The sequence below is a fragment of the Panthera uncia genome (assembly GCF_023721935.1).
Source record: "Panthera uncia isolate 11264 chromosome A3 unlocalized genomic scaffold, Puncia_PCG_1.0 HiC_scaffold_11, whole genome shotgun sequence".
Classification (NCBI taxonomy): Eukaryota; Metazoa; Chordata; class Mammalia; order Carnivora; family Felidae; genus Panthera; species Panthera uncia.
Window position 1 is genome coordinate 64,767,300 of NW_026057578.1, and position 24,969 is coordinate 64,792,268.

The 24,969-nt window shown below is 53.1% G+C and overlaps 1 protein-coding gene across 1 annotated transcript in view; it reads left to right on the forward strand.

Annotated features, from left to right (window-relative positions):
- The window catches only part of TTC7A (tetratricopeptide repeat domain 7A), a 120,035-nt gene that overhangs the window by 46,866 nt on the left and 48,200 nt on the right, over nt 1-24,969 (forward strand). Inside the window, exons 9-12 of the mRNA XM_049650220.1 lie at nt 9,106-9,243; nt 10,806-10,889; nt 15,097-15,201; nt 24,476-24,593. Coding sequence (XP_049506177.1) covers nt 9,106-9,243; nt 10,806-10,889; nt 15,097-15,201; nt 24,476-24,593 — 445 coding nt within the window. The remainder of the gene's footprint in view (nt 1-9,105; nt 9,244-10,805; nt 10,890-15,096; nt 15,202-24,475; nt 24,594-24,969) is intronic.

The window sequence follows — 24,969 nt, forward strand, 5'->3', positions numbered from 1 at the left end:
ATGGACCTTATATTCTAGTGAGGGAGGTGGACAATGAATTAATCAACCACTGCAATGTCCAGGGTGCTAGTGTCTGAGTACTGTGGAGAAATAAAGCAGAGGAGGGATAAAGTGTGCTGGACAAAGTGTGCAGGAAGTGCTCTTTGGATGTTTTCATAAGACCCATTTCCCCTGCCTCAGGCAGGGAGATGAGCCCCCCACACACACACACACATACACACACAGACACGTGTTCACACATACACACGCATGGACCCTGGAGCCTCAGCGGAGGAGAGAGTGTGGCCCAGGGGATGGTGAGAAGGACGGCCTGGACTGGACGGAGGGAGGCGGAGGAGGGGTGTGCTGGAGCAGCGAAGCCAGAGGGTGCAGGTGCTGCCCACGTGGTGTGCTTGGGTGGAGTCCAAGGCTGCATGTCAGCCCTCTGGCTAAGGGGTCCCTCAGAGCTTGTGAGCTGGGGACACCCCACCTCCCCCCAGGTTGGGGACTCAATTTGCTAAATTGGCACATCTGAGAGCAGCTTGTAGAAGTGGAGTTTAAGAAACCAAGACCCCATGAGCTGGGTCCCTGAAGAGCCTGAAACTAATATTCCTCTGGACACCTGGGACAGTGCAGTAATAGGACTTGTTCAGAGAGCTTTGGTCAGTGGGTTTCTTCCACCTCACCAGGTCTGCCAGCAGGGAGGCAGGAGAGGGACACTGGACTGGGGCAGCGAGAGATAATAGCCTTCCTTAGCCAGGCCATGGTCCAGAAGGTTTGCAGGGTCATGCTGGTGAGGGGGTGAGTGGTTGCTCGAAGAAGGGGCATCTAGCTGGTTAGCCCGAGGTGAGGATAGAAATACCAAGTGCAGGGTTTGATTTTCATGGGAGAACAATGCTCTTTTCATGGAAAATGGGCCCCCACTCTAACCACAGACTGAGCCCCAGTTTCTACTTCTGGCATCTCAGACATAGACTGGTACCCCACCCTGCCCCCACCCACACACCTGAGCCATCTCACCACCTACCACTCTCGGATGAGACTGCACTGAAGTCATCTGTCTCAGGAAACCCCCCTTCCCATGCTGAGGAATGACAGGTGGGAGGCAAAAAGGTGAAAGCAGGAACATTTCATAGGTCCTTTCTCTGCCAGGTTCTGAGCCAATTATCTCATAGAGAGAAGCCTTATGTTGAGCCATGTGAAAAAAATAACCATTTCATATGGTTCAGTCTAGTACTAATATGTTCTCATTGTGCAGATGAGAAAAGTAAGGTCCAGGGCAGGTTTGTTGTCTTGGTCAAGGTCACACGCTAATAATCTTCACAGCCATGAATTGAATGATGTCCACCTCCCTAAATAACTTCCAAAACACAGGCCATGGAGCCCAAGCCCTGGACTGCAGTCTGGATTCTGCCACTTACAAACTGCTCTGATTCTTGGCTCCCTCATCTGTAAAAAGGCCAAGGGGGTAGTTTTGAAGATCAAATGAGACGAGGCTCAGGGAGGGCTTTGCAAGCAGGGACGTGCCTGTCGATGTGAGATGGCAGGGACCGAGGCTGGACTCTGTCTCCCTTAGCCATTTTTGGTGGCCTCTGCCTGATCTGGGAGCCCAGGACCAGAGTTCAGATGCCCTTCCATTAGATTATCCCCCCGCCCAACCCCAAACCCTCAAACTACCCTACTATATCTCCAAGTGGAGAATGGCCTTTTACTAAAAAATGGCCTACATTTGGAGCCAAAGTGAATTTTCCTAAACGTGGGATTTCTCTCCAAGAAGCTCCTGCCCTTTTGCAAGAGGCTGTGTGACTTGTTGGCCTGCCCAGGAGACTCAGAGGGTGCAGGCCGGCTGGCCAGGTGGTGTCCTGGGAATTCCTGTAGCACACAAAGCAGAGGAAGTGCCCAGACGCTGTGTGCACTGGGCTGGGAGGAGGCACTCTTCCAGGGCTGGCTGGTTTGTTTCCTCTTGCTCACACCCAGCCTGTCACATGTCTAGAAACTTTAGGAATCTGGGGGAGAGCTTTGGTGTCTCATCTACAGAGGGCTTTCCACCTGGGATCTGGATCTGGCTTCTGTGGCTCAGAGCGGTTTCTCAGAGAGACCAAATAGCCTCTGACTTCTCCCTTGCCCTTGTTTCGTACCCTCTTCCCCTGCGGGTCACATTTTCAATCAGGTGTGGACACCACTATTCCAGCCTCCTGGGCTCTGATCCCTTAGCTGAACCCTGAGGCTCAGCCTGGCTTCCATGTACCTGTGGGGTTTTCCTCATCTCCCTTTGATGCTGGCTGGGCTTGGCTGCAGATGATAGGGAGAAGCCTCTAGAACAGCAGCTGGCTGCCTTGGCTGCTACTTGGGTTTTCCTGATACGTGCCGAATTCATTATGCTGTGGTAAAAGCTACCCCAGCAGAGCCAGCCCAGGAGACATAATCATGAAAGCTTTCCACCTCTAGGATCACCAGAGCAGTTGCTCTGGGAAACGGTGTCCACAGGTTTCTTGAGCATGTCAGCCCCTATTTTGTGGTTTGGAACTCAGAGTAGTAGCTTGCAAGCAGTCTTGAGCTTGGGGCTGTTACCTTAGATACGGTTTTTGTTACAGGCCAGCCAAACGTGATCAGAATGAATAGGGAATACCCTTGTTTTTCAAGAGGTAAATAGAAACCGTACAAGTGCTTTCACAGAAATGCAAGGGATGTGAGTTATAACTGGTTGAAGAAGATTTGTGTTTTAGACCTAGTTTTGAGTCTTTGGGGCCAAAAGGACATTTTGTTTTATTGTTTTATTTTTTACTTATTAAAAAAATTTTTTTTAATGTTTATCTTTGAGAGAAAGAGAGACAGAGCATGAGCGGGGGAGGGGCAGAGAAAGAGGGAGACCCAGAATCCAAAGCAGGCTCCAGGCTCAGAGCTGTCAGCACAGAGCCCGATGCGGGGCTCGAGCTCACAAAATGCAAGATCATGACCTGAGCTGAAGTCAGACTTTTAGCCAACTGAGCCACCCAGGTGCCCCCAAAAGGACATTTTAAAATTCATCCATCCACCCACCTGTTTGCTTATCCATCCTTCCATCCATGTGTCCATCCATCTAGTCTTGTTAGAGAAGCTACAACATACCAGGCCATGCCCAGCACCAGAGAAACAATGATGAGGAGTTCAATCACGGCCCCCAATTCCACCTACTTCCACCCTTTATCCAGGGAGCTGGAGAATCCTGGTCCCCATATCAGGAGGAATCCCTCCACCCCCATCTGCTGAAGCCCAAGTATGTATTTTAGTTTTTAAAAGAATCCTATATCAAAAACTAGTCTAATTTTCTCAAACAGTTGGGGAACCAGCAAGTACAGAAATCTTGATCATTTCTACAATACTGATCTAGGCATAAAATATATGCTAAGGCAGACAATCTGTGGGTCCCTGTTTCATTCAGCTGGTGGAGAAGTTGCTGCTGGTATCAGGTGCTTGGAAACTAAAAAGGCACAAAGGCCTGGTGTTGAGTGAGAACGGGGTGGACGAGTAAGCCTCTGGGGACCAGGACCCTGCAGCTTAACTAACTGTGCCATGCCCAGTGTCAGACACCCAGCAGTCTGAGTCTGGAATTTGCCATTCACAATCTGTGTGGCCTGGACAAGGTTCTTACCTCCCTGATCCTTGGTTTTCTCCTCTGTAAAATGAGACTAATAAGTCCTCTCTTGCACAGAAAAAGCAAGAAAATGAACACAAGGCGCCTAGTACATTGTAGATGTTCACCACGCATTTGTTTTGTCCTGATAAATACTTGGCTCCAGCTCAGTCATTTTAGAATATGTTGAGGCTCAGTTCTGGTTGGGACATAAATTGGTTTGAGGATACCATTCAGTTTAAAAAAAAGAAAGAAAAGAAAAGAAAAGAGAAAAGAAGAGAAAAGAAAAGAAGAAAAGAAAGTGCTTCTTGGGCTTGATTCCATTTGGGACTCAGCAGATGAGCACAGATCGTTCCAGCATTTGGCACCTGGTTTGCTTTAACACGGGGCCCTGTGCTGCTGCAGACTGTGATGGTAAAGGGTCTGATAATGCTGCCAGCTCGGAACAGTCGGTTCAGTAGAGGTGGGAGAGCCTCTCGCCCTCGCTGGCAGGAAGAGCTGCGATTTCTGCTGCAGAAGCCTGATGCAGCAGGAGAGTGGGGGCTGGCGTGGGCCTGGCCCAGGTTGCTGCATAGATGGGACACGTCACAGAGCATGTTATTTCTTGGCTCTGTGGACCAGCAGCTTGAGAGCCGTGGTAATTATGTCTGCTGGTGGGGGACGAGAGCACAAGCAGAACATGACAGTGCCCTCCAGGGAGGGGCAGGTGCCAGTCGCAGATGCTGCTGGGAGACTCCTTTCCGGGGTGCTTTTGTAGGGTGGCAGCAGCAGGCCCTGAGACCGGGTCCTTGGCCGGTGGAGCAGCTGTGTCTGAGAACACGGCTGGACCCATTGCCCGAGGGGCTTTTTTCCTGATTGGAATGCCCAGCCTTGTGTTTTGCTTTGGTTCCTTTATAAGCAGAGCCATCCCAGGGCTTCTGTTGGATTGGACGAGGCTACTGGACACTTCTTCAGAGGCCTCCGGGGGTGAAGTCAGAATGTCTAGGCTCTAATCTGGGTCCCACCTATCTGTATGCCTTGGGGAGCCTCCCTGGGCCTCAGTCTTCTCATCCATAAAATAGGATAGTAGTGCATGAGGTCATTGTGAGATGCTTACAGAGTACTCAACAAGTTAGTTCCCTTTACTTCTCTTACCCTGTTTGTGTCCAGGATTAGAGAGGAGAAATGGGACCAGGTGGAAGCGAAGGTCAGTGTGGTCTGAGGCCCTGCAGTCAGCATAAGGTCAGGACCAGAGGCAGGCAGAAGCTGTCCTGGACTGGCTGTTGAAGGCGCAGCCTTAACTCTCGGGGACCTTGCACAATGAGTTCACCTTCTGGGACTCAGTTTCCCATCTGCCCAGGGGGCATAGCAGTTCCCCCTGCCCCTCCCTGGAGTTACTGTGAGGCTGGATGAGATGTGACAGATGTGACCCTGAAAAGGTGACATGCAGCACACGTGAAGGATGACTGTTGGAAGAGGAGTCTCCTGCCTCAGCTTTCACACGGGCTGGCCTGCCTGGAGACCTGGCAGTTGTCTCGCTGACCTCCTGGGAGGCCCTACACTTGCTTCATGGATCCTTCTCCAAACACCAGATATGGGTCATGCTGGCAGTAATGAGCTATTGGATGATGGGGGTGGGGAAGAACGTTCTTCTTTGCTTTTCCTCTTTTGACTTGCAGAGGGCCTGCGTGAATGCCCTCAGTTTGGAGGGGGCTTCCATGGGGAGACAGCCAGAGGGCCCAGGTTGGGAGAAGGTACAGCTCACAAGCCCTGCCTGGGACAGAATTAGTGGACCAGACAAGGACAGGGAATCTCCAGAGGCGGAAGGTCCTGGAGGTTGTGCTGGGAGAATATTCTGTGTTACGCCCAGCCTAGTAAGGATGGTGATGGTGAGAAGAGTATTTAGTGTCTACATATTGCTTTATGGGTCTTGGTGCATTCATATCTGTCACTGCATTTGATCTGAAGGATTTCCTAGCAAGGCCATTTGGATGGTGGAGGAAAAGAGTGGCTGGGACTAGTTCAAAGGTTGCTCGTGAATCTTGTAGTATCGCTGGCCTGAGGGTGGTGAGCCCAGGGGAGGAAGAACAGCACACTCAGAGCACACAGGCAGTGACCAGAAGTCCCCAAAGTGTCTGAGGCTCCGCCCTCCATGCCGCACATGAATCCCTGCCCTGTTGCTAACCCCCACAGCTTCCTTCCTTTTGCCCTGTTTCCCCCACCCGGCGGGCGAGCACCACTGTAGCATTTCACCGCAGCCCTGCCCCAAAGCCATAGCAACTGGGGCAAACTTCTGCTTTTGGCTTTCTTTTGGGGAACATGCTTCCCTTTTTGACACAGGCGCCAGGTCCCGAGGACCCCTGAGGAGACCCCTTCCCTGCTGTCTACCTTCTGGGGAGGCCAGCCCCCAGGCTGAGGAGATGCTCAGATCTGTTCCTGGACTTCTGACTCAATCCATGCCCAGTGCTGGAAATCCACCGCTCCCATCCCCCACGCACACATTCAGAGACACTGTTGTCTTCAAAGGCAAGGTCTAGGGCAAGAGAAGAAAGTTTCCACACTAGGTCCAGAAATCTTTCTCTCTCAGCGTCATTGTACAGACATGGACCAAGGAAGGTGCTGGAGACAGCGAGACATCCCTGCCCCAAGAACCCCCAAGAACTGTTGAGCATACAGGGGCTGGGGTCTGTGTGTCATGCTGGGAGAGGACACGGGCAGGGGGCCTTGCCTGGTGGGATAAGTCAGGTCAACACCTGAAGGAACAGGTACGTGAGTTGGGTTGTAAGGAGCCAGGGGGCATCCAGATTGACAGAGGTTACAGACTGTCTGTCCATGGTGCAGAGAGGGAGCTGAAGGAGTCCCATGGGGCAGGGGGACAGTCGGGAGCTGGTTGTGGGAGAAGCTGGCCAGGTGAGCAGGACCTCATGGCGAAGGGCCTCATGGCAGCCACAGAAGAGGAGGTTTGACTTTGTCCTGGAGCAGTCTGGAGGGGGTTGGGAGTTGAGGTCTGCAGGGGCTGTTCTTCAAGGACAGGCCAACCAGAGTTGAGGCTTCGGTCATAGCTCACTGCTCACCATCCCCAGAAGGATATTGGTATGCATGGGTAGCTTCCTAGGTCCTGCATGTGCCCAGCCAGGCATCTCCCCACTCCCCACAGAAAAGCCCCCCAACCCCACTCCACCACAGGCTGCCAGTGTTGCCCCCTTTCCATTAGGACCCCTCTCCCACCCAAGCTCTAGGTCAAATTCCACTGGGCGCAAGTACTGTTGCTGCTTCCAGAAGGTTCCACGGCCCCTCCCTGAGGGCAGGGTCTGTACCTCCCGTCCTCTCATTGTCCCCCACCCCTGTCATTGCTGCCTGGCAAAGTCACCTCTCTGGGCCCCACCCTCAGTGGCCAGAGCTGGGGAGCTGCTGGAGGGGAAGGCCGGAAGTGGCGGAGGGGGGAGGTACATGGCCAGTGTTGTGTTCCTGCTCTGCTTAGAGAAATAGCTCCTGCCAAGCCTCTCAGAATTTCTTCTCTCTTCCTGATGGTGCCTGTGTGGGTGGATTTCACTGAGAAGGAGAGGGATTTCTCTGGCACTTTCCCTCTCTGCTCCTCTCCCTTAACCCTTTGGAGTTCCTGACCAGCTCTTGTTTATCCAGCTGGCACCAGTGCTCATCCTTTCTGGGGATCTCCTGGCCTCTCCGGCCTTCTCCTGGGACTGGTACATGTACATGGTGGGGGCGGGGGGGAGGGTTGGCAGCCCTCACCTATTGTGGCTGGAGGAACAGCCATCAGAGCCCCTGGCCACTGCCTTGCCTTCCTGAAATGCCCCCATGGGTGAGTTACTTCCTTGGGTCTTACAGGCATTTTGGCTTCCAGAAGACTGTGGGAATGCACTTCAGGCCTGCACAACAGGACACTTTTTCAGAGCCTGCAGTCTGAAGGCCATTGACCTTCTTCTGCCTCTATAACCACTTGCTCTTGGGAGCCTCAGCCCCTGACCTGGAGGAGGGGTTATTAGTCCTTCCCAGGTGGAAGTTTTGAGGACCATCTCTGGACAGGAAGGATTGTCATTTTAAGTTTCCTTTTATCCCAGCATCCTTGGTTCTGAGGTCCTGTGTGGGAAAGTAGAAGAGGGTGGGTCCCAACATACAAAAGAGGGCTCGGTTCCTAATACAGATGGAGGACGATACTGAGAGTTGCCAGTAGGAACATCTGGCTGGAACCCAGCTTTCCTTCAGTTCAGATACAGTGCTCAGGTATGTGTGGTGGGGGCTGGGGGAGGCAGAGGTCCCAGAGCATCCCTAGCCTGGTCCCTGCCCTGTTGCTGCTCAGCTCGAAGAACCATGATTCGTGTTGAATTACTGCCGAGCCTGAGTGTCGTCCCCAGGGCACAGGTTTACAAGAGGGGGTGGGATCACAGGCCATAGAAAAAGAGGGTCCTAAATCCACACGGGGGAGATTTCAGGCGATACAGATTGTACAGTCACCTACTCCTAAAGCACACTTTCCCATTCTCCTCCCCCCATCCCGCCCCCTACCACCACCCTCCCACCCAGTAGCCACCTGGCAACTCTGAGCTACTGAACTCCTAAGTGCTGGACACCAAGCACAGAGGCCCTATGTTATGGGAGAGGTTTCTTAGGGAGCTCATGAGAGTTCCATGGTCAGAAGGAGTCAGGATAGGGTCTGGTTTGGACACAGGGTGGTGGGAAGGAAGTATAGCAGTGGAGGAGTCCTTATCAGAGGGACTCGGGGAACCTGCAGAGGACACCAAGGAGCCACAGCCCAAGCTCCCCTCCTGTGAGTCAAGCAGCAGAACCACCCACCTGATCTAGACAGTTCCAGATATTACCTGAAGCTCTTTCTGTGAGTGGACAATTCCAAGCACACAAGGAGCTGTTCCACAAAACACATAAACATGTCCTCAAAAATGCCAGTGTTTGAAAGACAGACGAGGGCTGAGGGGCTCTTCTGGATGAGAGGAGACAAAAGAGACGTACTCCCTGAATGCAGGGCATGGTCCTGGATTGGTTTCTGGGATGAGAAAATTTCTAGTGAGACCAGCAGTGGGCAGGTGGTAAGATCTGACTGTGAGCTGGTATGAGAGGTTTCAGTTTTACATTTCCTAAAATACTGGCATTCCTCTTGTGGTTGTTAAAAAAAAAAAAATGCCCTCTTGTATTTAGGGGCAAAGGGTCATCTTACCATAATGACTTTATTATTGTTATTATTATGATGATGATGATGATATACTAGAGACAGGCAAATGTGATCAGTGCCATTATCCTTGAAATTTTTCTGTAGGTTTGAGATTTTGCAGACTAAAACATTGAATAGCAGGAACCTTCAGAACTGCTTCGTCACCTGGGCTATGAGTAGAGGGTTTTCTCTCTTTCATGGGGGCCTTCATGGGGATGGGGAAAGGCTCTGGCTGATTTTAGGAGCATGGCCTGGGTTAGCAATGTAAGGGTGATGGTCACCGGGCCTTGGAGGCAGGCAGCTGCTTATTTTCTGTCCTTGCTCTTTCCCAAACCACGTTCCCCCACAGGCTACCCGAGATGTGGTGCTGAGCCGAGCACCGGAGCAGGAGGAGGACCGGGCAGTGAGCCTGCGGAACGCTGCAGCCATCTATGACCTCCTGAGCATCACGCTGGGCAGAAGAGGCCAGTACGTCATGCTCTCTGAGGTACGGTGGCCCACCCCTCCCCAGAAGTCAGGTGGCCCACCAAGGACCTCCTCCTCTGTCCCTTTCCTGCCTCCACCAAGGGGTACAGCTCAGTTCTTGGGAGACCAGGCTTGGGACCATTCCATTTCCAATGTTGGGAGAGCAGCTCATCACTGGCAGGGTGGGGTTTTGGTTTTCAGTTGTTTTACTTGTGTTTTTATGTGATTTTCTTTTGAAAAAAAACACATGGCGTTGCATAGAGAAACACAAAGGGAAAATTATCCACCCCTCAGTTTCCCCCACAGAGGACACTGGTGTTTCATTACTGCCTCTCCCAACAAGGTTCTGAGCTTGGTGTGTGTCGGGAACCTGGGCCCCCTCCCACCCAAGCTAGACAGAGCACCCCCAATCTATTGAGCAGACACTGGTCGGGCAACGCTCTAGGGATGGTGCCTGTCCGGGGTGGAGATGGAAGGACCAGAGCACCAAGCCGTCCCTCTCTCCGTCCCCCACAGTGCGAATGGCACGTGTACATGTTTGAGCTTTCCAATCTGGACTGGGATCAAAGGTGGCACTAGGGATAGGCCTCTTGGCAGTAGATTCTCTTCCCATGTGTTTACGGGGTTCCTGGGGTGGGTGACATCTGCTGAGCTCCTGCTTGCCCCAGGTGCCATGCAAGGTGCTCTCAGAGGATACCTTCTTTAAGTAGTATTTTCTTGAGTTTACCAACAAGGAAGGCAAGGCCCAGAGAGATGCTTTCTTGCCCAAGATGGCGGTGGGAGTGCACGTTGAGCCAGCAAGTGAACCCAGGCCAGCGAGCTCTTAAATACATACTGTCTGGTCCTGTAACCTCACCTCTGTTCCCCACCCCGCCTGACCACGGCCACATGATGAATCCTGTCCTCACATGCTGGCTTCTGCCTCCATCGCCTGGAAGCACTTGTATTGTCTGTCGGATCTCACCAGGCCACCCCTGATTCGGGCTTGCCCAGGACTGGACAGGCAGGTGGGGCAGTCAGTCTTCTCGGTGGTCATAGAGAATAGCAGAACCGAGAAAAAGCCTTTCCATCTGGGGGGCTTTGTAGTCAGCCTGCTCTGTCAGTTACTAGCCCTGTGACCCTGATAAGTTATTCAAGCCTCAGCTTCCTCATCTGTGAAATGGGAATAATGAGAGAACCCACCTCACAGAGTTGTTGGGGAGAATGAATGAGTTAATACATGTAAAAAGCTGAGAATGGTACCATGCACAATAATGAATGTCACTTATCGTTTTTATGGGATGTTTAAAATTTAAAAACCGAGACCCAATTTCATTCACTTTTGACCATCACCCTGGAAGGTTTTCACACATTGTGGAGGTAGGAACAGAGAGGCAGAGAGGGTAAGAGACTTGTGCAAAGTCATCCAGCATGCCTGTGGCAGGGACAGGTGATGCCTGGCGTTTGCTGACGGGAACCAAGTGTGGGCCGAAGACAACCTCCTCCAGGAAGTGATTTGGGCAGTGGTTACCCTGGAAGGGAGTGAACTGGGCTGGGAGGGGAGGACCCCTGGTGGGGAAGTGCTGACCAGCCCCCTCTCCTCAGTGCCTAGAGCGAGCCATGAAGTTTGCCTTTGAAGAATTTCACCTTTGGTACCAAGTGGCCCTCTCCATGGTGGCTTGTGGGAAGGTAAGACCCGGGGCGTGTGTGGGGTGGGGGAGGTTGCACCCATGGGGCCCCACCCATGGGGCCTCTGTTCTCCTCTGGTCCCTCCCAGAGGTGAGTGGAGGGTGTGGCGGTGATTCAGAAATGTCCCGCATCAGGTTTTAATCTCCAGGAGAGTGGGGGGCACCAGAGGGTCACACACAGACCCCTGTGTGACTCTGGTGTCCCCCTGTGAGTTATGAGGTGCCAGGTGTGCAGTGTGAGTCTGTGGATGCTTTTCTCCTAGTACATGTGCCCACATGTGGCATCGGAGCATTTCCCTGTGTGACTTGAGTACCACTGTGTGAAACAGGCCTGGAACAAGGCTTCTGGGCAAGGAGCATGTTGTTCCATTTGGGCCGTAGCTCTCTTCCTGCCCATCGAGTGTGGTGTCAGGAAAGGACCTTCCCATGGAAGGACCTGCCTGGAAGGGAGAGGTTGAGGGTGGAGCAGAACAGAAGCTCCCACATGGGAGTTTGGGAGTTCAGAGGGAGGACTGCGTCAGAGGATGTGGCTGGGGCGGGGGCAGGGAGACTGCCCTTATCCCAGGTCACCAGGGCCACCTTTGCACTCTACCCACTGAGCCCTGTTCCAGCACCCCCTGCTTTCTCCTCTGATGAGAATTACACTTACATAAGCCTCTATTTTCAGCAGTAACATGAAAGGAAAACCTTTCCGGAGCTGGGTGCTGAGGGTGTTAGAGCCGAGGACATTATGAATGCAGGAAATAAGGTGGCAGGAGCTTGCAAATCGTGCCAAGAGCTGTAAACACCCAGAGCCCTTTTGTGGGGCTGAGGGAATTCCTGCCCCCTCCCCCGCCCATCTGTGCCACCTGCCATTTCTAGCCCTGCAGCTCGTCTCCGAGGCGGGCCCTCCTGGGCTTGCCAGCATCTCCCCCACAAATGGAAGCCATGCTGGCCGGGTCAGGCAGGGAAGAGGAAGAAGAGCAGGGGCTGCAGCCTGACAGGTGGGAAGGGGCCAGGGGAGTATGGTGAGAATCACCTGGGGAGCCTCCCACCCCTGCACCACCCCGCCCCCCACTATCAAGTTTGTCTTCCCAGACTTCTTCCCCTCCCCCATCAAGTTGACCTCCCAGAGCCTCCTAAATGCACAGACATGATGTACCCTGGCTCTGTGCTCAGCAGGGTCCTGTCAAGGCTCAGGGGGAGTTCAAGCCACAGACAGAGTGAGGCCTGAGGGAGGGCTGGAGCTTACACAGAGCCTGGGCAGACAGCTCACAGGGGCATGTGACAGCTTCTTCCCGACTCTGGGAAACAAAGAGCCTCTAGTCTTATAATAGTGAGCATGAACCAGGAGGAGAGGCCCAGGGCCAGGACAGTGGTCCTCACCCTTCTGTGAATCATGAACCCCCTTTGAGATGCCAAGGAAAGCTGGGGACCCCTCTCAGAAGAATGTACTACACTCAGAAGTTAGCTTTAATATCTGGTGGTACTCCAGGAAGCCCCCCAGTCTTAGGAGAAGGTGTCATGTTAGTCTGGGAGGTACAGGATCTCGAACCTCCTTACTGAGAAGAGCCAGGCTCAGAGATCAGAGAGGTCCACACGCAGTCTGGCACGTCCCAGGATCCAGGGAGTTGGTGTTCGGGCCTGGTTCCTTCACAGACCAGCAAGGTGGGCATGAGAATGGGCTTATAGGCAGGGAGTTGGGGTGCTTATAGGTGTGGGAGTTCCTCGCACATGAGACCCCACAGTCTGGAGACACTGGGTTATACCCATCCCTGCATTTGGTGTAGCAGGAGATTGTTCTGGAAACGCACTCTGCACTCCCCTCAGGAACCTGCACACCAGCTCAGTCTGCCTGGTTGGCCCAGGCAGCCCTCGACATTGGCCAGAGCTGGCCTCTGCCAAAGCCTAAGGTAGGAATCAAGGTTCTTGTACCTGCACTTGTGCCGAAGGTGAGGCCAGGCCGATATAAACACATCTGACACCTCAACCTGCAGGAAGAAACGATGAGGTCCATGACATGATTTAGGTCGCTCCTTCTCTTGGTCTCCTCAGCAGTCACATTGGCTGCGTTGCTAGGTAACCAGCATGACAAAAAAAAAAAGAAAAAGAAAAAAAAAGCTGCCAACCGTGACTGTGGAGTCCTCAGATGGCTCCTTAAATAGCAGCATTTTGTGGTCTGTGTGTGGTGAACATGGACAGTCAGGGTTATAGAACCTTTATTTCAAGGTCAGCGAACACTTCAACCCTGCAGAGGCCAGCAGCCAGGGAATGAGGCCAAGGAGAACCTGAGGCTTGCTGTGCTGTGTGGACAGGGGGCCGTGGCGGGGGGTGCTGGGAGTTGCATTCACAGGAGCTGTGCATCTCCTGGCAGCCCCTTCAGGCCCTTCATGACACCTCCCATCCTGCAGCCTAGGCCAGTCTCCCAGCCTGCCAGAACAGGTCATCTGCTGACACCCTCCTGTGCTTGGTCTCACACCCTCGTGTATCCTGTGGTTCCCAAGAGAGCAGTGGGGAATGGTAGCTTTTGTCTTCTGTCCCTGACCTTTGTGCAGGCACCTGATAGGCAAGAGTCATGACCTCTTCCGCCTTCCTGCAGTGACCCCACAACCCCAGCCCAGTACTGGGCTGGGAACTGGCCCTTGACTAGGACACCTGGAACTGGCCTAATAAGCCTGAGCCCAGAGCCTCAGTCTGTCATGTCTGGGCTGAGAAAGGAGGGGTAGCTAGAGAGAGGCTGGGGGTCTAGGGTGGACACAGATATTGAGTTCCATGTCTGTTTCTGCCAGTCTCTCACACTGAGCTGGGGACAAGTAAGCCTAACAGAGTCCCACTTCCTCAGTGATAACCTTCAGAGTTGCTGGGGAGGGTGAAAGCTAATTAATGGTGAGGAAGCTTGACTCGCAGCAGGGCTTAGCATGTGGGAATTGTAGTTACACACGCATGCCCCTGCCTGCCTGCCTACCTGGGGGTCACACAACCATGGGAGTGTGCACACTTGGGGTGGTGTCACTGCTGAGTTTCTTGGAAAAGTGTTGGATTCAGTCAGAAGCCCTGACTGTGTGTGTGTGTGTGTGTGTGTGTGCGCGTGCGGCAGGGAGACAGAGGCTTCTTCTGCCAAGGTAGTCACCACAGAGCAGAATAGGGCAGTGCTTACAAGCTTAGAGCCAGACTGTTCAAACCCCAGCTCAGCCACTTATGGGTACTGTGGCTTTGAACAAGCTACTTAACTTCTCTGCATTTCAGTTTCCTCACCTATAAATAGGGACATAGCATACTACCTCATAGAAGAGTTGTGAAAAATGAATGACTTATATTTATAAAGCACTTAGCACAGAGGACAGCAGACCTTCTATACAGGGTCAAATAGTAAATATTTTTGACTTTGCAGGCCAAGTAGTCTCTGTGGGAACTACTCCACTCTGTCATAAAAACAGCTGTAGGCAATACATACATGAATGGGTGTGGCTGAGTTCCAATAAAACTTTATTTCCAAGAGCAGACAGAGGGCCACATTTGGCCCTGATTTATAACAGTGCCTGGTACATAGTAAGATCTAAGTAAGTGTTAGCTGGTGTTCTTCTCATTATTGTGATTGGTCGTATTGCTGCCTGGCTGCGGATGGTCTCTCCTCCTGGCCCTCCCTCCACATATGGCCATTGTCAACAGGTCCATTCTGGCCCCATCTCTGTGGCCAAGTCCCTGGAGCCTTGTGGGGCCTCGGATTCCTGGCTGGAGGTTTTCTTTGGCTCTGCCAGCTAGAATTCTCTCCTCCTCCTCTGCCAGCGTTTATGCCTCGTCTCATCTCCCCACCACAGCCCTGCCTCCAGCTCCTGCAGGGCTTTGGTGTCATCCCGTCCCCTGTAAACCAAGGCTATTGAACTCAGAAGTTTGAGAGAGCCCCTTTTGCCTCTAAAATTTCCATGGTTCATATTTGAGTTCCTTCCGAAGAGCTTCCACCTGCTGTTACCTTAGCTGTTGGCACATCACCTCTGGGCAAAGGTCACAGCCTCCATTCTCCAGATGAGGAACCTGAGGCCCAGGAGGGATTTGTCCACCAACATGACCTGTGCTCCTCTCACTGGGCCCTCTTCCTGGCTCTTGGGAGGAAAGGGGTACAGAGCAAGGACTGGCGGTTTGGGAGCTCCCCCCCTCCGTAGGCATGAGGCACCCAGTCTGTTGAGGCCCAGGGCTGTCAGTAATGGTGTCACCTGCCCTTTCTTCTGCAGTCAGCCTACGCCGTGTCTCTGCTGCGGGAATGCATGAAGCTTCGGCCCTCGGACCCCACTGTGCCCCTGATGGCCGCCAAGGTCTGCATCGGGTCCCTGCATTGGGTGAGTGAGCCGTGGGGGTAGGGCCCAGATTCCGGCAGCTCCTGCGGGAGGGTGGTGGTGAGCATGGGATGGAGGCATGCAATCCTGCTGCGTGTATAAGGGGTGGGGGCGCGAGGGAAGCTGTGAGGCAGATAGGCCTGGAAGGGGAAATCTGAGAAAAGCAGCCTCCATCTGCAGCAGCAGGTCCCCCAACTCAGGACGGTGTCAGCTTTGTGGTTCAGCCTTGAGCTGTGGTCTCCAGAGAGCCGAATGTAGAATCAAAAGTAGAGGGCCTGCCACCTGCCCAGCAGGGCAGTAGTGGACAGGACTTGGAGCACCTGGGCCAACCATCGTTTGCATAGAGGCTGCACATTACTGCAGGGTGCAGTTCTGTGTGGGCAGGACTAGAGGGTAGCCTCCTCTGTCAGCCCCTCGTTCCTCTGGGCTCCAGCCTACAGGTCCCTGCCCTGTGCTCAGCTGCCTGCCTGGGGCTCTGCTGGGGCTGTGGAACTGTCCGGTGAGCCCTCTCCCCAGAGGACGGGCTTTACTGCAGGCAGGCCCTGAGGCCTTCACGGAAGCAGGTGATAGGCGCTGGGCCTGTAGCACCCTCCGCCCCCCTCCCACACCAACCCAGGCTCCTGTGGTGGCTGCTCTAAGTCTATGGGGTCCTGAGGCAGGGCCTCTGCATGGTGTCTCCTCTCACTAGGAGCTCACTTCCTAAGGGTCTCTCCTTCCTTAAGCCCACATCAGCCTCCTGATGTCAGGGGCTGTCTTAGAACAAGTACATCTGCTCCTTCAGGTTGGCAGGAGCCCACTTCTCTCTGCAGGCAAGATAGCCCCAGTTCCTTCATCTGCCCTCCAGGCCCAGCAGCTCCCCAAAGGAAGCTGCTGCCATACACAGTCCTCCCCTGCCTGTTGTCCCAACCCCCCAAGCCCACCCTCACCATGGTTGGGTGCCCAGTTTGTTCAGGGCAGCAGGGGCCAGGCTCCAGGGGTATACAGCAGACGCTTCAGAATTAGCGGCCTGTCCGGCTCCTGCTGCCGCACACCCCCCCCCACTTCCTTAGGTATCCAGCCCTGGAAAGGGAGACTCGTGTTCTAACCCTTCCTGCCAAGTCCCTCCGGGGACTAGAAACTGGCCCCGACCCTCCCCTGCGTCCCCACCTCACAGCCCCAGTGGGCCTTGTCCTGTCTGCCACAGAGAGGGTTGACCCCCAAGCATGAGGAGCAGGGAAGAAACAGCACCTTCCCCTCTGTCTCCGGAGTCTCAGATTCCTGTAGCTGTAGTGCCTGCATGACCCTGCATGGCCCCACTTGCTGTGAATGGTGGGGGGGAAGGGGAAGCATGGCTTCCGGCCAGCCCCAGGCTTTAGAGGGTGGTTTTAGTGAGGGAGAAATCTGGCAGAAGGACCTATAACAGGCTCCAGGCATTGAAAGAGGCTCTGTGATGATGTGGGTAAAAGTTCTGTTGCCCATCCCCTGGGTGGTCTTGAGTAAAGTACTAAGCTTGCTGTGCCTCAGTTTCCTCATTCGTAAAATGGAAATAATTACAGTCTGTTCCTCATATGTGGCATAAATGACATAAAGTATGTAGAAGGCTAGATGGGTCAAGGAGATTCACAGAGGAGGTGGCCTTGGACTGTGGAGGGTCAGGCTACTGGTGGGTTCTTCCATCACTGCTTGCTTTCCCCACGCTATGATTAGCAGGGAAACTCCTTGCTCCCCAAATCCTGGCAGGGGGACTATTGGTGTCTTGCATCTTAGAAGTGGGGAGCTGTGGAGACATGGTTGGTTTGTGGGTGTCGGCAGAGAGGAGACACCCAGACTCAGCACCGCAACAGAGGGCTATGGTGTGAGCCGGGGGGTGCAGAGAAGGGGGGCTCACCGACCCCTCGCTCACACTCCTGCATGTTTCTGAGGCTCTTGAGAGGGGCCTCAAGCCCATCCCTGGGACAAAGCCCCAAATACCCGCCTCACTGAGCTGGGGCAGGGGAGGGCCTCTGTCCTCTCATAGGCCGCCAGCTCTGAGGTGGCTGTGGGTGTCCACCCAGCCAGCAGTCCCTTGCCAGGAAGCCTAAATTTAGGTCTTCCCACCGTGGAGGAGCTGTTTCCCTCAGCAGCATAATTACAGTCATTACATGCATTCAGATTACATGGTAATAAAATTAGGATCAAATCAGTCCAAATTGAAATCAGATGAGTTAGGAGCAAAGTCATCAATGACAACATAAATAGAAAAGCCCAAAAGGAAACTTAAACATGCAGACTTGTCATCAGAATCGGAGAGGAGGGTGAGCTGTTTAACCTCAGCTGAGAAGCATGCACGGCTTTGGGGGCTGGTTTGAGATGGGGTTTCAGTTGGGTCCAGACTAGAGCCAGGACATGCTGGAGGGCCAGGCCTCCTGATGGCCGTCCCTAACCTGGAACCCTTGCACCTCCCTAAAGTCCCATTTATACCTGCCTTGGACACCTAGCACATTACATTGTAATCACCAGTGTTTCTTGAGGGCAGAAACTGTCTCTCTTCTTTCTTAAACCCCAGGTCAGAGTTAATGTCTGGTGCTTATTGGATAGATCCTACTTGCCGATGAGCCAAATCACTGGGCAACCAATTCTGCCTTGTGTGGTACTTCTCTTCCCAATTGTCGGGGAGCTTCTTTCCTTACCACACTGCACCCCGCATCTCTGTCCCCAGCAAAGAACCTTGCATGTGGTTAGGTGTCCGCTAATATCTTACAGAATGACTCCCGCCCCAGCTGGCTGGGAGGGATGAGTGTGGAAAGTCTGCCTCTGGTTCAGTGGTTCTCAGGTTCCGAGTTGGCATGGGCAGAGAGCAGACCGTGGGTAGCTAAGGGCAGCCTGTTCTCCAAGGAGGCCGGGAGAGGGGTGGCCCAGCACTTTCTATTTGCAGGGCCACAAACAGGAAGAATAGGTCTGACCTCGGTGGGCAGAGGGGTGCTAGTACTTGGGATGGAGCACAGTTTGTGAAAGGCATCTGATGTCACCTCTGTCTCTTGCCTTTGCAGCTCTTCTGGCTCACAACAGCCCCCAGCAGCCCCAGCCTTTGCCCAGCCAAGCCCTGTGAGCTGGGGACAGAAATCTAGGGGTGGACAACTTGGCCCAGGTTGCAGGAAAGGAGGCTGAAACTGGGACATTTGAAAAACGAGTTGTGCTGGGTTAAACCGGCCTCGGTGGCCATGTGCCCAGAGGTGGAGCACCTGCTGTCCCCACGTCCTGTCCTCATGCCCAGAGCCAACATGGGACACCCTAGGCTAGGTCTGGGTCTGAGAGCCAGGTTGTCCTCGGGTAGTGGTGGGGGAAGGAGGGCACCAGGCAGAGGGACCTGCATGGCCACATGCTGGCTGACGTGGGGTTTGATGCAAGGTGATTGCTCCTGGGTCAGGTATGGGGTCAGGTGGGAGAGTACTGGCCCCGAGGCTTAGCCTGAGGCTCCCCTAGGTGGCGGGTGGAGGGGCATCCCAGGCTCTGACCCAGTAACTGCTGCTGCTTGTGGTAGCCTCCTGCCTTGCCATGGCCGATGTCTTGCTAAGGTCCCCAGCCAGTTTTGGGGCAAGAAGGAAAGAGATGTAAATATTTTTTAGTCTCCCTCCAAACATAATTACTTAAAATGTATTTAATTTAAAAAGGTGAAACTTCCCTGGTAGGACAGGAGCTGGGGGTGTGCATGTGTGCTGTGTTTCGCACAAGAAGGGCGTTATAAAATGGAAAAGCAGACCATGCTCCTCTTTTGAAAGGTCTGTATGCTGTCTCTGGGCCTCTTCCCGAGGGGGCGGTATGAGGCCGTGCAAATAGTGCAGGCTTTGGAGACAGAGAGGATCGTGTTCAAATCCCTGCCCGCTCAGTAGCTGTGTGACTTTAAGGGTGTAATTTGCCCTCTCCATGCCTCATCTGTACCATGGAAACTGTCACATCCACCCTTTACAGGTGGCTGTGAACACCAGAGCTGAGCAGTGTTGCTGCCTACCACATTGCAAGTACCTGATGAATGGCAGCTATCCCTGTGACAGACCCTTCAAAACAGCAGGTTCTCAGAAAGCACATGCTTTTGTGTTTTTACCTCCATTTTTCAGATTCAGGGGTGGCCAGAGCCAGGAAGATGAGTGTTTAAGAGGCAGGGAAGACAGAGTGCCAGGAATCCTGCCGCTAGCCTGTGGAAATACAGAAGTTTCATCCTGTTCCTCCTGGGAAGGGAAAAGTGCATTTTCAGTGGAGCAGTTGACAACAGGCCCTGGGCCCCATGGGAAGGGACTGAGGAGAAACTGGAGAGGTTCAGAAAGGAACTTTCTCTGGTTCCCAGGAAGAGGAAGAGAATGAAATGCCAGGGGTACAACCTCTTTGGCCCCATGCGAGATGAATGAGGCAGCCCTTGAAGCAGAAGGCAGCCAAGCAAGAGCAAAGTGTGTAAGCCAGAAGCCTGTCTGTGCAGGGACCAAATCAGGGAGACCAGAGAGCCGTTAGGAACTTGTGAAGTCATGGGAACACTTCCCTTACTTCCGGAAAGCCGAAGCAAAGGGTCCACACGTTAGAACCTTCATTGCCTCCTTTTTCCAAAGGGTCAGAGAGGAAGAGAGTGAAGACCCACAGAGGGCAGCTGTGAATCAGGTAGCTCAGAAAGATCCAGATGTAGGCTCAGGAGACCTGGGTTAGAAACTCCATTCTGTCACTAGCCAGGTGGCCTCGAACAGGTCCCCTAAGCTCCCTGTGCCCCAGAACCTTCAGCTGTGAGACACCTGTTCCATCAGGTGGCAGTGGTGCTATGATGCACCAGGTTGCACTAAACCTCTCTGGAATGGCAGGGGCATGGAGGGGGTCTCTGTGGGGTTCATGGCGAAGTTACAGGACTGCCATAGGTAAAGGAGATATTAAAAAAGTAGTGTATCACTGGAAGGAGAACAACTGAAAAGAACTTTAAAAACCTGTCACCCTGGAAGGGTGTGGTTGAGCAAGGAGGGCCCAGCACTGTAATCTGAGCTAATCTTGCAGAAACAGCAGCCCCCACTGCAGAGCCACCAGCTGCCAACTTTTGAGGCCACCGTAGGAAGTGTCTGGAGACTGAAAAGGCCAAGTGAGGGAGTCCCAGGGAGAAAGCTGATGGGGGTGGCTATAGATGGGCAGCTCAGTCAGCCCCTGGATTAGAGCTGTGGCTTTCCCATCGGAAGCTGAGACCCGTTCGTGGGTTGTGAAATAGAACTCTTTCTTAAGAAAAAACTGAAATAGACTATCAGAGAATAGGACGGAAAATATCATTCTGAGTGTGTTACCCACAGCAGGGGTGAGTATTGTTACAAAGGGTAGGTTAGTGGGTGTAGGTCTTTGTGTCCTGGACTGTGGATAGAGGGTCAGAGGGTTTGACCAGCTGGCACAGTAGACTGCACAGGGCTGCGGAGACCCAGCTGGTCCTTCTGTATTGTCTCCTTTTCTGAGGCAGGAGATAAAAGGCAGGCAGTAGTACCCCCTTTGGATTCCAGGACAGTCTTTGATGCCACTTCCTGATTTGTCAGAGAAGTCATGTACAAGGGGGCATGAGGACTTTACTCAGATGGCACTTGCCACATCTGTCAGGCTGATGCCTAAGAGAATTCTGGAAGATTCAACTAATTATAGATAGAAATTCACTAGCTAATAATAATAGTTTACATTTATTCAAGCACTGCTCCGAGCATTCACTGTGTCTTATCTCATTCAGTCCTCCTAGCAACTGCCTCACAGACAAACACTTGTCACACCATTTTACAGAAGAGGGAACTGAGGCACAGCAAAGTGAGGTGACTTACCCAAGGTCACACAGTTAGTAAGTAACCAAACCAGGATTTGAGTGCGAGAAGTCTGGTCCCAGGACTTGTGTTCTCAGCTTTCAAGGCTGCCCTGCTATCCGTGTGGAGAGCTTATTCATGAGTGTGGAACTGATTATGGACTTGGCTGGGCACTTAGTATTTCAGAACAAACATGACAAAGCCACTTTCTCAAGGGCTTTAGGATTGCCACTCATGTCTTAGATGAAGGGGAATGGTGCATTGTGTGTGTACATATTTGTTTATGTGTGTGTGTAGTGTGTATGTGTGTGTGTATATACTTGTGTATATATATATGTATACTTATGTAAATATATAATATACATATTATATATTTATATACATATTTCTTGTTTTTAAAATATATTTAAAATACATATAAATCTTGGGTTTGTTTTGTTTTTGTTTTGTTTTGTTTTGTTTGCTGTGACAGCATTTTTTCCTTTCGCTGACCAGTTAGAGCTCCCATCTATATTAATACTGTATGTTAGCATGTTGTACATTGACATATTTAAAACAATTGATATTTTTTCCCCTTCATCATCACTGCAGTGACTCCTCATGCAAAAAGGCTGCTTTGTAATAGGTGGTAGGAACCAAAATAGTGTTGGGCATCTAGGGAAAATGGTATATTCAAGCTTTGTGAGTTTGATTTGAGACAAATGGTGACACTGTGCTTAAACAACATGGACAAACAAGGCTGGCAAGTACTGACTGAGGAAGGCTTCTGACCTGGGGGTCAGAGTGGACCACAAGTTGGACAAGTTAAGGATGTATGTTTTTAGTTTTTAGTTTTTAGTTTATTTATTTACTTTGAGAGAGAGCGTGCAAGTGGGAGAGGAGTGGAAAGAGAGAGGGACTGGGGGAGAGAGAGAGAGAATCCCAAGCAGAGTCCACACTGTCAGCGCAGAGCCTGATGTGTGGCTCGAACCCATGACCCATGACCTCGAACTGTGACCTGAGTAGAAGTTGGACACTTAACTGACTGAGCCACCCGGGTGCCCCTGTTTTCACTTTTTAAAACTAAAGTGTGGCGAGCTCTTCTAATCCAGAATGTGATGTGTGTGAACTGGAGAGTAACTTCTCCCTGTTTGCCAGTAATTGTTGAGCCTTGTTCTCAGCACCTTCCCTACCTGGGAAGGAGGAGATAGAAGCCGGCATTTGCTGAGTAGAAGGACATGGTCATGGGAAGAGTGTATACACATGGATGTAATCGGTTTCTAGATTCTTTCTGTAACTGGTAATTGGTGGTTTATAAACAAGCTTGCTCCTGTTTGGATGGGGCATAATGATGCCTAAAGACTGTACGCGATGAGCCGTGTCAGCAATGGGATGTTAGGAAGGAGGAAAGGTGGAGTTTACTCACTTAACCCTTTTCTTGGTCCCTCCTGGCCCCCATGTCCCCCGCCATGAGTCCTCCTTGGACAACCACAGCCACATGATTGTCCTTCTGTTGGAGCTCCAGTAGCCCCATGCCAGCATTACACAGGGAGCCTTAATTAAGAGCCACCCTGTTCGCTTGCGGGGTTTCCTTGTGAACTCACCCAGGCATCCTGCCCCCTTATCACTGGGTTCCTCGGCTGGGCCCATCACAGAGCCTGCTGCTGCAGAAGACTTGGTGGAGGTTTGTGGGGAGGAGCAGTTGGAGGTGGGGTCCAACTCCCCATTTTGCAGAAGAGGACCTTTGGGTCCTCATAGAAATTAAGTGATTTGCTCCAGGCCCCACAGCTGTCAGGTGCCAGGTGAGTATCAGAGTCTGTGTCTGGGAGCTCATCTTCCAGGGCTTTTCTCTCAACCTGGCTCTGACTTCAGGCCCCCAAGCCCATCCCCACCCCCACCCCCCTGCCTCAGGTCCTGCTGGACCAGGTGGTGCAAGGAAACAGATCTTAGCTGCTACAGGCTTGGCCCCCCTGGCCAGCTGAGATGGGCAGCAGGCAGCTGAGGAGTTTCCTGAGCTATGGCCTTCCCCCAACTGTGAATCCTAGGGCCTGATGGTGTCAGAGCTCAGGTCCCTGGACCCCCTACTCCTCTCAGTGACCAGCCCACCAACCTGGAGGTGGCCTGCTGTCCAGGCCAGCAGCTAGAGCACCAGCATGAGGGGGCTGGAGCACTGCCCTGGTCAGGGATGGTGGGCAGGCCACACAGGGATACAGTCCCCCACCCGCCATCTCTGTCTGGGCTGTCAGCTCACATGTTCTACTTCCTTGTGTTTGGGTTCTGTTGTTTCCCTCCCTTCACAGTGGGTTCTCTGCTCATTCAGCCCTTTCCCTGCACAGAATGTACCCCGACTGTGCACAAAGGGCAGACTCCCCAACTGATCTCCCCTCTGCTGGTGGCCTCTGTCTCGGGATCTCAACTCCACGTTCCAGGGAAGGAGGGTCCACCGTCGCCCCAGCTGTGGCCAGTGGTCAGGCCACAAGATGCACAGAGCTGACCCTCTCCTGCCAGGGTGGGGTGGCAGGGACAAGAACAGGGTAGAAGCAGCACTGGCACGAGTGTCAGAAGCCAACTTGGGTTTGAATCTTGCTCCCTGGTTGTCTGACTTTATGGACCTCTGCTGGGGGCGAGATGCCCCACACAGGGGGCCTTGACATCTGGATGGCAGCGGGACTTGGGGTATGGTCCCTTCAGCCCCCTAGCTGTGGAGCGGCTCCCATCTTTGTTGTCAGGAACACTAAGACCAGTACACTGCCATGCCAGGCATGTGGGCAGATGCCATTCCTGGGCTGAGGAGGAGGGAGGGGGCCTCTTCAAGGCCTGTGGGCCATGAGTGGGCACGGCTGAGACCATCCCCCAGCTGTCCCCCGTCTCCCTGACTAGCCTGACCCCCGTGGGAGCCCCTCTTCATGTCACGTGACACATGTGATGGTGTGTGTGCACGTGACCTGCGCCAGTTGGTTCCTTTCCAACCGGAACAGTTCTTCCTGCTCCTGGGACAAAAACAGCCTCAGGCCTTTTTCCCCTGAAAAGTTTGAGCTCCCTGTGTCAGGGAGCCAGCTCACAGACAGAGCCAGAGTGGCAGCCTGCCCACTCTGCAGGGTGGGCAGTGTCCCCAGGGCCCAGTCCCCGAGCCCTGCCTGCCCCCCACCCCCACCAGCCTGGCTTCCCTCTCTCTGCCACACAGGGCAGAGACAGAGGCTCCTACAGAGGCCAGATGATGAAAGGAGCTTTCACCAGCTGGCCTGGTCCTGGGTCCATGCTCTAGGCAGAGTCCTTTTGGGGGAGCTAGAATGTCTGGAATGAGGGAAGCTTTCTCTTCTGACACTGATCACAGGTCCTTGGGTTGCAGGGAGGAGTTCCAGGGAGTCGCTGATGGAGGAAACAGCCTTGATTCTTCCACTCCGTGGTTGTGTGGTCTCAGACAAGCCACGTGGCCTCTGGTTGTGCTGCCCACACATGAGGGATTGTACTTCTGAGTGTCCCAGGCTGGTGACTGAGGCCAGGAAAGCCCTCCCACTGACCTTTGCCTGTCCTCTTTGCAGCTGGAGGAGGCAGAGCACTTTGCCACGATGGTGATCGACCTGAGGGAGGAAGCCGGGGAGTTCCTCTCCAAGGGCTACCTGGCACTGGGTCTCACCTACAGCCTGCAGGCCACTGACGGTGAGTGCCACAGCCTAGGGGCGTCCGCTTGGGGGGTTCAGACTTCCCAGCAGCCTCTCAGGCGTCTTGTCCCACCAATGCCTACCCCCAACACATCCCCATTGAGTGCAGACACACACACACACACACACACACACACACACACACACACCCCTCAATCCAGTTTCCAGTCTTTTACACATGCACTCTTACACATGCCCTCTTCATGGACCCAGTTCTCCCCACTCTCCCAGGCCCCAGCTCCTGGGCAGAGGAGCTCATACCTGCCTCTAGAACTCCTGTAATGCTTGTAGTCTGTACTGTACTGCCTGCCCAAACCCCATGGTGTCTTTCTTCTGTTTTGCTCTTGCCCTCAGCACTGCTGTGACCTTCTAGG